This window comes from Acanthochromis polyacanthus, chromosome 3, assembly GCF_021347895.1.
Source record: "Acanthochromis polyacanthus isolate Apoly-LR-REF ecotype Palm Island chromosome 3, KAUST_Apoly_ChrSc, whole genome shotgun sequence".
Taxonomy (NCBI): Eukaryota; Metazoa; Chordata; class Actinopteri; family Pomacentridae; genus Acanthochromis; species Acanthochromis polyacanthus.
In genome coordinates this window covers 5136645-5149155 of record NC_067115.1, presented here as the reverse complement: position 1 = coordinate 5149155, position 12511 = coordinate 5136645, and the positions used below count along the sequence as shown (strand labels likewise).

General features: G+C 38.5%; 1 protein-coding gene across 1 annotated transcript; it reads right to left on the bottom strand.

Moving 5' to 3' along the window:
- Positions 1-1923: 1923 nt before the first annotated feature.
- On the bottom strand, positions 1924-11138 carry cdc37 (cell division cycle 37 homolog (S. cerevisiae)). Its single transcript, XM_051946085.1, is given in 9 exon segments — positions 1924-2128; positions 2253-2324; positions 4880-5062; positions 5166-5288; positions 5373-5488; positions 8394-8499; positions 8583-8701; positions 8704-8878; positions 10794-11138. Coding segments are annotated over 9 exon segments (1110 nt in total). The 5' UTR covers positions 10899-11138; the 3' UTR covers positions 1924-2017.
- Between the last annotated feature and the right edge of the window lie 1373 nt (positions 11139-12511).

The window sequence follows — 12511 nt, the reverse complement described above, 5'->3', positions numbered from 1 at the left end:
ATCCAAATTAACACACAGGCAGTTCTTCACGAAACTGTGACGTTATTCTGTTATTCTCCCATCAGCTTTTATAGGCATTATCTAGATTTGATTTATGCCCCGGACCTGCGCTGATCGTTTCCTATTTACAAAAGTGACTGCACAAAGAAGCTTTACCTCCAAAAAAATCCTGCACAGACCACTAAATCAAACCCAACAATTAATTATGAAGGAGAGAGAGGGAGAAGAGGGAGAGCAGCCCAGCAATTAATTATGCAAGTGAAGGAGAGAGATGGAGAGACAAAATGAGTCAGGATTCAGAGAAAAAGTAAACAAACATAGTATGAGCTACAAGAAATGATTCAGGTTTATTCTAGAGCGTACGACTTAAAAATAGTCTCACAACTACAAAGATAAACAAAAATCAAATGTGCTGATTGCAAAAAAAAAAAACACAAACTATACATAATGCGACAATGCACAAACTACACGCAGCAACACTAAAACTTGGATTGCCTCTCAGTAGGACAAACTCTTATTGATCTTTACATCAGCAGATATTTTGATATTCAAGTCAATCAAATAAAGGTATTTTTCATTTACATTCTGTATCACTGCACACTGACTCTATATTCAGCTATCTTGTTTCCAAAACAACCCCTCTGCTTTTTTACATTACTTTGACCAAAAAATTAATTGATTGGCAATTTAATCAATGCATGACCAAAGATTTGGGTTAGGTTTACTCTGAGATGTCTGCAGTTCATATTAAAGAACAACTAATAGTACATTTTTGCGGTTGATAGCAATGATGACACAAGAGAGCTAAACACACAAAAGAAAACAGATCTATGTGTAGATACTCACTTGTTTACACCATCTGAATGATTTTAAAAATGTCTTTAGCTGTAACTGCTGCAGCTTTTTAAATACTGTCTCATATATATGCCGACATCCATGTATTTACAATCGCTAAATATCAGCCAATACATGCGGTTCTGTTAGCTTACAGGTCAAGTGGTAGTTTCAATAATACCATGGACATAAATACTTCATGTAACTTTCTAACTGAATCCAGACATTTAACAGTCTCACAAAATCAAAGTTGACTAATTTCACATGTAAGACTGTTGTGATCCCTTCATCATTCTATCCACTGGATGCCACCTTCAGGGTAATCTTTAAATGACTTTTAAATTCCACATTCTATTGTGCTGGACGCACAAAGTCTGCACTCCACTCATCATAGGACAAGTTCTAAGTGCTTCAGTAGGAGGCAACCGGACTTCATTTGTCGGTCCTTGAAGATGTTTCACGTTCATCCAAGAGGCTTCCTCAGTTCTGACTGGTGGGAGTTCCAGTTAGTCCAGCTGTTTTCTACTGAAGCTCTTAGGATAACCAAGATTTGGATGACTGACAATCTACACAGTGAGTTTATGTAAAGTTATTTTAGCTTCATATTGATTACAAATAAAATTATCTGTGGACTTAAAATTAACCAATGACAAAAGCTGTGAGGTGGGCTGACTTCCATACAGGTTTCTGCTGGTAGTGAATGAGCTGTCAGTCCCCAGACAGACTTAAGGTGGCGCTGTTGACCACAGCAGGACAACAGATGAATGTAGACAGAAACTCTGACTGGGAAGGCAAATCAAAGTTTTAAGTCAATAATTCTAAGTGATATTTGAGTAAGTGTTTCATTAGCAGCAATATGAACAAACACCATAAAGAACTTAGTAGCTGTTTGTCATCCAGTTTGTACTCATCATGAAGTCTGACGGTTGGTGTTTGTCACTGGAACAGCAGTCACAGCGGCCTACAGAGATATAAGACCTACCTACAACTTTAGAATTATAAATATGTACCGTGCCACTGCTGAAATTAGTAACAGGAACAGGAATAAATCTGCAATTGGGATCAACCATTACAGCCTATAATACAAACTGGTGCCCAAATACTTTATTCTGTAGTCATTTTGTTTTACTTTCTTGAACAAAGTAGCTTTAAACTGAGAGGATTTGCATGCGAACCATTTTTCTCAATCTTCTTCCTCATCCTCTTCATCATCACCCTCCTCATCATCACCCTCTCCTGAATCAGGTACCCACAGTCCAGAGTCAATACACCTCTTCAGGTGGTATTTTCCTTCCTGTAGAGAGAACGTAGGGACACCACACTGAATAAATAGATACATTTTGGTGCAATTTTGTGCAAAATGTTTGAGCTGCTTTTAAAGATTAGAAATTCTGACTTTCTAATCGAGTAACACTAACCTCAAAGTCCAGCTTGTTCATAGCTTCCTGCAGCATCTGAATGTTCTTCTCATCAAAGCTCCTCTGTATTTCCTGTGAGACACAAAGCGTCAAAGCACTGACACGGAGAAATGAACTTATGAACTGAGGAGGAAGTTAAGGAGGAAGAAACGCTTTCATTGCTTCCCACTGCGTGTTTAAAAAGCATATGATCATTTGACAAGCACTTCTCTTTTCTCCAGTTTTACGAAATCTGGACTCAACGCAATTATTTAAATAACCTTCACTCAACTCAAAAGAAAGCTAACTTTTTTTTAAAAAAGTATATGTATAAAAGTAGTAGATGATGCCATTTACCTTTCACAGAGAGTTCATGGATGGCTGACGGAGTTCATTCTGCTGACCTGTACTGACCTCCCTTTTTATCCAGATGGCAACATAGTTTACATCAGCGAACTTCAAAATTTACAGTAGTTTGATGTCTGAAAAAATGCAGCCCTTGCACCAACTACAAGGTTGTAAAAGTAACGACGTTTCTTTCAAACAGGTCATTAAATAGTGAAGAGACTTTTACATGCCTTCCAGCCTTTAACAGAAACATTCCTTTCGCTTTCTCCTGATCAGAAATAAGTTTGATAAAGAAAGTGATGAAAAGAATCTGGTCTGGAGACTGTGGATGATTGGAACAATATGTTTCAGCTAAGATTACAAACTAAAGAGAACAGAGAGAACAATTTCATATTACCACATCATACCCGAGTAGAATCCTAGACAAGAGCTTGAATATCTATTTAACGTATGTAATAATATTACATTTAAATATTTTAACTCAGAAATTCTGACAACAGGACTGCAACTGTCCATAGATTAAACTCAAATGAGAAACTGATCTTTACCTCACCACTGTAAGTACGTTAAATACTTGGACAAAATCATAAGCTTATATCAACTTAATTTATTAGACATTAAACAGTCCATACAGTGTGGATCCTATATGAGGAAAAAAACAACATTTTTTTTTTTCAAAGCTGATAATGAACAAGAATAAAGCAAATTTTCCCCTTCTGCTCAGGATAAACAGAATACCTTTACACTCTGCACACTATTAAACAATAATGTGAATGAAGCCAATATGACGTAATGTTGAAAAAATGAACAGAACTTGCAGCCAGGTGGCTAATGGCCACGGGTTTGGGCTGATCTGCAGTTTTGATTTGTCTGGCTTGTAGCTCCAGCACAACAAAGTGTCGAATTTGATGTGCTGTGTGAACAACAGTGGATGCAACGAGAGACACTGTGTTCTCTCGCTGCCCCAGGGGACAGAGAGCGGGGCAACAGCCACTTTTTCAGCTGCAGGATGCGGCTGCATGAAATCTTGCTGAAGTCAATTCATCACAGTTTTGCAGCGAGAGAGGGAGACTCACATTTTCTAAACATACAATATTAAATTCAAAAATGCAAAGACAGATGGTCTGCTACAGTCTTATGTGGATCTCAAAGAGGGTTTATTGATTAGCTTGCGCACAGACTATTGAATTGTTTATGTAATAATGCAGATATCTTACAGAGACACAAATGACAAAACCACTTACTGTGATCTGCTATAATGAAACACAGAGCAAGCAAAAGAGAAGGAGACAGAGCTGAAATACATCCACTGTGGCTCTGAACACAACCTAATGTCTGACTAAGAGAAACATTTCACTCATTAATTAGATTTAATGAATGTTAAAAAAAAAGGCAACCCTTTTTTTTTAAGAGCTAAACAATGTGTCTTTTTCTTTAGAAAAAAAAATCCCCGAACACTCCATAATTCAGGCAATTTAAAGTTTGCTGTTGGAAACAAGCATGAAATAGTTCATCTATGAACCACTGTACATTATTAGTCCTTTCTCGATTTAGCATGAAATACACGGACTTCTATTTATCTCAAGAAAGCTTTAAAAATTATCATTCGCCTCCCGTTGCTTGCGTTTCGTTAATATTACTCCACATTACTTCATCCTCTGGTCCTGAAAGTTACCTGCTGTTTTCACTCTTCACTGAGAATATTTCATTATTTTATTATGGTAGCATTCACCCAAAAAGACTGCGTTCATTATATTGACAGAAAAAATACTGCATTCTCAAATTCTCAGGAGTGTGTGTGTACTAGGGTTATAACTTTTTGAACTTTTTTTTTCCAAAATCAAAGTCCTGCATCATGATTGGATGAACTCTTTGATATAATTGAAGAACCCAAACTCCATTTTCAACTCTTTTAAAAAAGTCCCCCTGAAACAAAAAGTATTAAATACACATTACAGCCAATGATATGAAATGCGAAACCATGCTAAGTTATCACAAGGGCCATTACAAGTCAATATGACTGATAATGGATCAATGATAGGTTGTACTGCCATCATAATATACTGGAGTATCAGTTTCTATTCTTGCTTTCACTTGATAAGCCATGTAAATTTGGGGAAATCTCTCTCTCTACTTTTTTGTTTCGGGGGGACTTTTTTAAAAGAGTGTTGAAAATGGAGTTTGGTTTATTCAATTATACCAAAAAGTTCATCCAATCATGATGCAGGACTTTGATTTTGGAAAAAAAAGTTCAAAAAGTTATAACCCTACCAAGTGCACACATCTGTGGTATGGTTTACCTTTGGCAGTGACTGGTAGACTTCTACAGGGTCCAAACCTCCTGGGCCCAGTCTCTTCTGCTTCTCCTCCTCCTCCAGCTCCTTCATAGCGTTCTCCATACGAAGCTGTGCACAGCTGCGCACCCGATCCTTCAGTAACTCCAGCTCATGGTCGAATGCATCCTGGTATGGCTTATCCGCAGTCTGACATGAACATGAAAGCACAGGAATGAGCCAATTTGATTGAACGCGCACACAAAAATGGCTCTCCCAATGGGAAGCAGAGCATGTTTTAGCAACTACAGACCTTGATCTTTGAGAAGAATTGTCTGAAACAGCCTCTTGGGTCAACTTTCAGTGTCCGAGCCAAATCCAAGATGAACTGCATAACGATGGCTTGGTGGGCCACCTGCTCCATGAGGGCATGTTTCTACAAATACATGGAAAAAATAAAAAGGCTTTACCTGCCACAGTTTGCTGGGTTTGTTTGTTTTCACACACACGCATCACTCACCTCATCAGTTTCAAAGTCAATACAGATGACGACAAGACAATTAGCCGTCTCTTCGCACACCAGATGTGGGTTGTCTGATAGATACTTCTGACTGTCGTCCCAACGCCGCAACATTCCTGGTAAACACACGGTCACATAACACGCATGATGCTACATTCAAACTGACTTCTGAAGCTTATACAAGGCAAATATGTTTTAAGACCTTCTAAGAGCAAACAAAACTAAATTGAATATTAGTTTTAGAGTCGTACTGACCAAAGTGTGAAACACGTCAGTGAAGACCGCCAAGAATCACAACACCTAGATTTATGTACTAATCATTACTTCAACATTAAAAACGACTGTTACATGGACAAGCAGAAAATGGATGGACAACGAAATGCTTTTGTGTTTTTGCTGAAATAGACACGTTTATTAACTAACATTACTGCCAACACCTTTCTGTAAGACATATTTTCGACCTTTTTAATACATTTAAAGAAAAGTAAAGCTGGTGTCTTTGCAGGCTGTGACTTGCAGAAACCCTGAACTGACTTCAGTCACGAGAACACTGTGGCAATGCGACCAATATAAAAATTCCACTTCCCTTTTTAAAAGTGATGATTTTGGCCAAGAAAAGGGTAGAAACAGAAATAGGCTCGGAGTCAACATTTGTAAGAGGAAGAGTGGAATGCCTGAAATAACAACTCTGATTTTGTTTCTGGGGTTATCGCAACTTCTGCTTGGGGTATAAAATTTCAAAAACAGGTCTCAGTTACAAACATGAGAATTAACAAGCATGGGATTCCAAAATGTACAGCCACACTGGATTTTGCTCCTTACTAGTTTCAATGAGGAATAGGGAAAGATGTATTTGCTTCTAACCATTAAATTCATTTAACTTACCATTACTGAACTTTGATACTCAAAACATTCAGGCTACCCACGTCCAGCTACTTCGAGAGACTTTGACAGAAGATTACTGACAGTAAAGGCTGTTTTCAGTTTGCTGAATGATGATGCTAACCTACTAGCCTTGTTAGACTCTGAAGTTTATGCTAACACTTTCCACAGCATTTTTAATTCCTCCTGTTGTTTTTCCACACCACGCAACTATACTATTTTAGATGAATGGGCGGTCAGCTTTTTCTGTAAAAGCTACGACTCGGTGAACTGCACTGCCTGATGACATTAAGAACTGCGTTTCTATCGGCAGTTTTAAAAACAAACTGAAAAATCTGCTTCAGGACACTCAGAACCACAACCACTAATGTCTTTTTATTTGCATTTGTGTGTGAGTATAATGTTTTGTTTAACCGTGTTCTGTATTTTATAGTCCAGCTTTTTAGTGACACTTTAATGTTGTGACGTTTTTATTGTGACCTGCCAAGGGGCTGGAGATGGGAGTTAGCTTAAAGCTAACTCTGGTGAAATACATTAAATTAGGGTGACCATATTCTGTTTCTCTGAAAAGAGGACACACTTATAGCTTGCGGCGAAAAATTTTCAGTCCCCCCCCCTTTTTTAGGGGTTTTCCGTGGGTCAGGGGGCTTTCTGTGCTTCTAACTCAGTTAAACAGATATTCTGAATTCCCCAGAAAAGAACACTTTACCTGGATATACAGAAAAATAGCCCAAAACACTTACAAACAGTTGCTTTATAAATAATATAGAATTTAAAGCAATTCTCCAAAACAATATAATCAGTCACATACAAATATGGCATGCTCTAGTCTTTAATAGTTATTGACTCAAGTTGTGTAGGAACACATGTATTCAGATATTTAACAAAATAAGAAATAATCATCTCTCTTAAGTCTGACACTTACACCTTAGTTAGGAAAAGTGAGGTAGAGTACCTTTCTTCAAAATAACCTCCCAATTATCAATTATGTAAAATAGAAATAATGCCTCAAAATATTAAACAAAAAGAAATAAGAGAGGTAGCCTATTCTTCAATGTTCAGTTAGCCCATTCTTCAAAATAATGTGTCTAATGGAAAATGAAAAAAATATAGAAATAATGCCTCAAGTCAACAGTCCTTTTTCCTTCTTTTTCCTTTTCTTATTAGCTACAGAGACATGAGTCCCAGCTTTGCAGACTGTACATTCTGCCTCCCATTTGACACGACCCGGACGAAAACAGGGGTACTTTTTTCGCATTTCATCAGTGAAATGACATTTGCGTTTCGGTATTTTCTTTCGGTTCGAGTGCTCTCTCGCAGTGTGTCTACCTGCCTGTCAGCCTGCGAGGAGTGAGTGAGTGTGGAGCGCCTCTGTACTGCTCTGTACTACGTTCCGGGGTTCGGCTCAAACACCGCCTCTCAGAGCGTGTTTCCAAAGGAACCATTCAACATGAATGATAAATACACTGGTCTGTGACGCGCTCAAGCTAGGCAAGATAAAAAACCCGGACATTTGAAGGACTTTAAAAACGCCGGCCGGACAGGCCGGACAGCCTCTCAAAAGAGGACATGTCCGGGCAAAAGAGGACGTATGGTCACCCTACATTAAATGACAACATTAAGGCTTTATGTTGTACATTTCCCTTTCTACATAAATCGATGATAATAATAACAATAAGAATAAATACAAGTCTCAAGTCATTCACTTTTAACTGGACAGTGTGGTTCTCGTTTTCTCATGCTGTCCAAACACCTGGAAGTAGTGAACCCAAGTGTCCCATAACTACAACTACCACACAGTGTGAATTTATGAAACAGGAAGGTGAATGGTTATAACGGAACAAGCGTCCAAAAATAGCTCTGATTTTGCCACTTCGTCAAACTGACATGGAAATCTCTATATGGTGAGTAGAGGCCCATAAAAGGTTTCGTGTCTTGGGACATTGGCTATAGTTAAAAATTAAGGAGTATGAATGACACACAAATTCCATGTGTTGAGAACAGAGACTCTGGTTTTTAAGGTCACAGAGTAGCACACAATGAACAGAGCAGGGGCAGGGTGGGTGGGAAATGACGATGTGAGGGAGCATGAAGGGAAACACAACAAACATACTCAGTTTTATCAAAACGAAAGCATACCAAAGTGTTTGATTTCCGTTGCATACTTCTCCACAAAGGCTTTGTGCTTCTCCACCTTTTCCTCCTGTGTTTCCTCCTTTGGTACAGGTTTGGTGTTGAGCACACTCTAGAAAACACGATAAAGAAAAAAAATGAATTAGGATACCGAGAAGTCACACCCAATCTTCTGCTCTCAATGCGACATAGTACCTTGCTGAAACCTTCTTTGCTGATTGTGTCTACATTCCACGGTACTTTCTTTTCTTCTCGTCGGTATTCCTCAATCAGTTTTGCAAATGTCTTTTCATCCTTCTTCAGTTTTTCACCACGGCCTGGACTTGCTTCAGCTCAGCCTCTCTCTCCTCATCTTCCTCACCCTCCTGCCTTCCATCTTCCAGCTCTTTAAGTTGTCCCTGGGCCTCCTCTAACAGCCTTTTACATTCTGCAAAGTTATTTTCCAGATCTTCGCCCCTCTGCTGAAACTCAGCCATTTTCTCGAGTCGGACCTGTTGTGGAAAGTCAGAGTGGATGGAAGACAACGGTAGATGACAGTGTGGAAGAATCACAAGTAAAACAGGGAGAACAAGAGGAGAACAAAGGGGATTGGCTGGGGTGAAGATGCTTGAAAGTGACGTCAGAAGGCTCTAAAACACTGTGCAGATATGAAACATTATGGGCTTTGACTTTCTTCAGTAACACAAAATAAGTGTATGGATGATTTGATAATAATTAAAATATTTCAACACAGAGATGGCCAAATTTATACACTAACAAATTCAAAACAAGCTGTGATCCTGAACCCCTGTGCTCAACGGGTGTAACAGCTCTCAATATTTCAACTAGTGGTAATAAATGGAGTTTTCCAGACTTGGCAAGTTTATCAGCTGCTACAGATATCAAATATGAGAAACAGGAAAAAATAGATAAGGGAAATCAGGGTGGTGCTGGAAACTATGTGTCACTCTTGACTTTCCTTCCAAGTCAAGGAACAGCAACAAGTTGAGCTAATTACCCAGATTCAGAGCCAACAAACAGAGCTTGGCCACCGGAGTTTTTTTGAGAAACCTACTAGATATATACTTATTTAATTTTACTGCCACTCACTTGTCTCTTGTTGTCGAATGATTTGCCCTCAAACTGGGGTAATAATGATGAGGGCTTCTACTTGTATAGACTGACTTCTACTGGACTTTTTAGGCTCACATTAAAGCATATATTTGAAAGTTAAATGAAAATCCAATAATCAAATATCACAGCATACAAACATCTCCGATGAGAATATCTTAGATTGTTTGTTAGAAACTGTGACCAATTTTACCGATTAAAAATAAACTTGTAAGTGATATGATGAACAAACTGCAAAGGATGGAGGGACTATTTTCAAAATGCCCCAAACATTTTGACTCAATGAAGTAGACTCAGAGTACACTAATGTATTTATTTTTACCTAAGGTTTCACCTGCAACACAGTCTTCATCTGTAGGTGGAGACGGATAAGTGATTAAGGCTGTGAGATGCGGGAGAAAGCTCCAGAAAAGGCTACTACAGAGATCATATGATGTGGTTGAATGTCTGGAAAAGCTAAATCCTGAGTTTAGATCAGTTTGTCAAACTGCAGAGTAGAAATTTGTGCAGCGTACTTTCATGTTACTTCTCAGTGGACATATAAAAACAGTTATCAAAGCCATTTTACCAGGCAGGTTCTAAGTGTTTGATTTGGAAAACAATAAGTAAAAGTATTTTCTGTGGTACTTGGTATAGGCTATAATTGCAGTCATCTGGTAGTTTAACCTAGTGATGTGTTTTGACAGTTGTGTCACCAGGAATGGAACTTTTGATAAAGCTTTCAAACTTTCCCTGGTGGGTTTCCCGGCTGTCTTGTGATTTTAAACACTTATTTTAATGACTCACACCTAGCATGTGTTGACCTTTGTCACATATTAGATGTCGATGAATTTTAAATAATTACCCAGTATGTCACCACAAACGTGACAGGGAAAAAAACCCCCAAAATACCACACTTCTGTGTCGCATAGTTTTGCTTTCCGTTTCCTCTTTCACTGACCTGTCTTTGACTCTATGGGGCACCGACACACCTCACTACACAACAAGCCTTGTTTATTAATGAAATGCATTTCATTGAGAATATTTATGTCCTTATGCTTATGGAAGGTTTTGAATGCAGGACTTTTCTTTGCAGCGATTCATTTACAGTGCTGTACTGCTACTTTCACACATATGAGCTGAGCATTTCTGCTCTGATCACAAAATATGACGCTCACAGATTCGGTTGTAACACCTGTTAGCCAAACTCTCTGTGTATCGGCTCGTCTGGTTTGCAACTAGAAGTGACTTCTATCGGTAAAACTAACCAGGAACAGGACTCCAAACGTCACGGCTAGTACAAGTCTCACTGCTGACCCGGTGTCTCATTCGGAACAGGCTCGGTGTGTCCACGTACGGACTGGTGGCGTCTTCGTCGTCGGACACGTAGATGTGATCCCAGGAGCTGTAATCGATGCTCATCCTGCTCTCGGTTTTCGGTTTCGGTGGCAGCAGAGGGACGCGGTGAAAGAGCGACGGTACACTGACGAGGCATCAGCCAAGTGAGCAACCAAGACAAAAAAAAAAAAAAAGAAAAACAAACGGAGAGTTTTTCCAATCCTCTTATCTTATCTTATCTTAGCAGCAACAATCCGGTTAGAGAAATCCCCGTCTGTCCAACCGGCAACAGCGAGCGCCCTGAAGCCAGTCAACACACGTCATCAAGAAGCGCGTAACGTTTTTGTGCGACAACAGAAAAGGGATAAATCATACATATATGGGATAAATGCCAAAATATGATAATACTGGGTGTGTTTGCTGACGTTTGCGTTCAGATGAATTTTGGACAAAGTGAACCATTTGTTCCAGGCTTTAAATGTGGAGAAACATTAAGGTGTACTATAAATATACATTTTTTAAAGACAGTGTCGTAAAATAAATTAAAAAAAACATCACTAGAAAATGGTTAACAGCAGCACCATCCACCATCGAGGAATGGATTGACATTCTACTTGAGGTTTACATTATGGAAAAGTTGGCATTTTCTTTAAAACTGTAAAAACAGAAGTTTTATCAGAGCTGGACTAAATGGGCTGAGTATGTGAAACCCATAAGGTGTGATTTTACTTGAATCTACCTGTAACTAGGTGCAACCAGCTCTCCTCATCTATTTTTCTTATAATTTTTTTCTTTCTAATATTTAGGAGACAGTAACAAATAAGCTATGTAAAAAATGTAAATATTGAAAAGGAGTCTTTTGTGTAAACAAGACATATTTGGAACTGTAATCATTTGCTTTTCAAATTTATATAAAATGAGATTCTTTTTTTAATAGTACAGGGTAATTTTAGTTTCTAGGCTGTCTTTTTGGATCTTTACATGTGTTAAAACCTTTTGTATGATGTTCAGAGTTTAATAAATGCTTTAAAATATAAGAAGCAGGCAGTTCTCAGCCGATACATAATCACTATATTACACTGAACAAAAATATAATTGCAGTATATAAATGGTCTTCTTTTCTTATTTAGAAGAAAAAGTATTTTCATTTGTTTTGCTTAGAAAAGGGTTCAGTTTAGCCAGTTGTGTTCAAAACGTTTGTGTACTGTTCAAGTGATGCCAAATTTTTTACCACTTGGTTAATTTATGTCCTAGTCAGGTGCTATATCAAATGAAAGTGATCAGATAGTGTGACCAGCTCACAGACACTCCTTTGACCAGTGACTGTAAAAGACCACAGTAAAGTACAGTTTTATTCAAATGACACAATGCCACAGACGACAAGAGAGAAACAACACAGCCTGCTGGTATTTAGGATGGTGGTGTGTCATTTAGTGCTGTAACCAGGGACTTGAAAAAATCCCAGTTCCAGGAATCATTTCAGACAACTCTGAGTGGACACGTCTGACAACATGGTCCTAACCTCCGAACTGTTCATCAAATTTGCTGAGCTCTTCAAGAAGACTGGAAAAACAGTTCAAACTCAGTTCATGAGTAATGTGACCCATTGCTGAGTAATGATTTCTGGTCTATGGCTCAACCCTCCTCTGCATACTTTGTTGTTTCATGACGTCCATTCTGTTCTAGAGAAGGAGTGT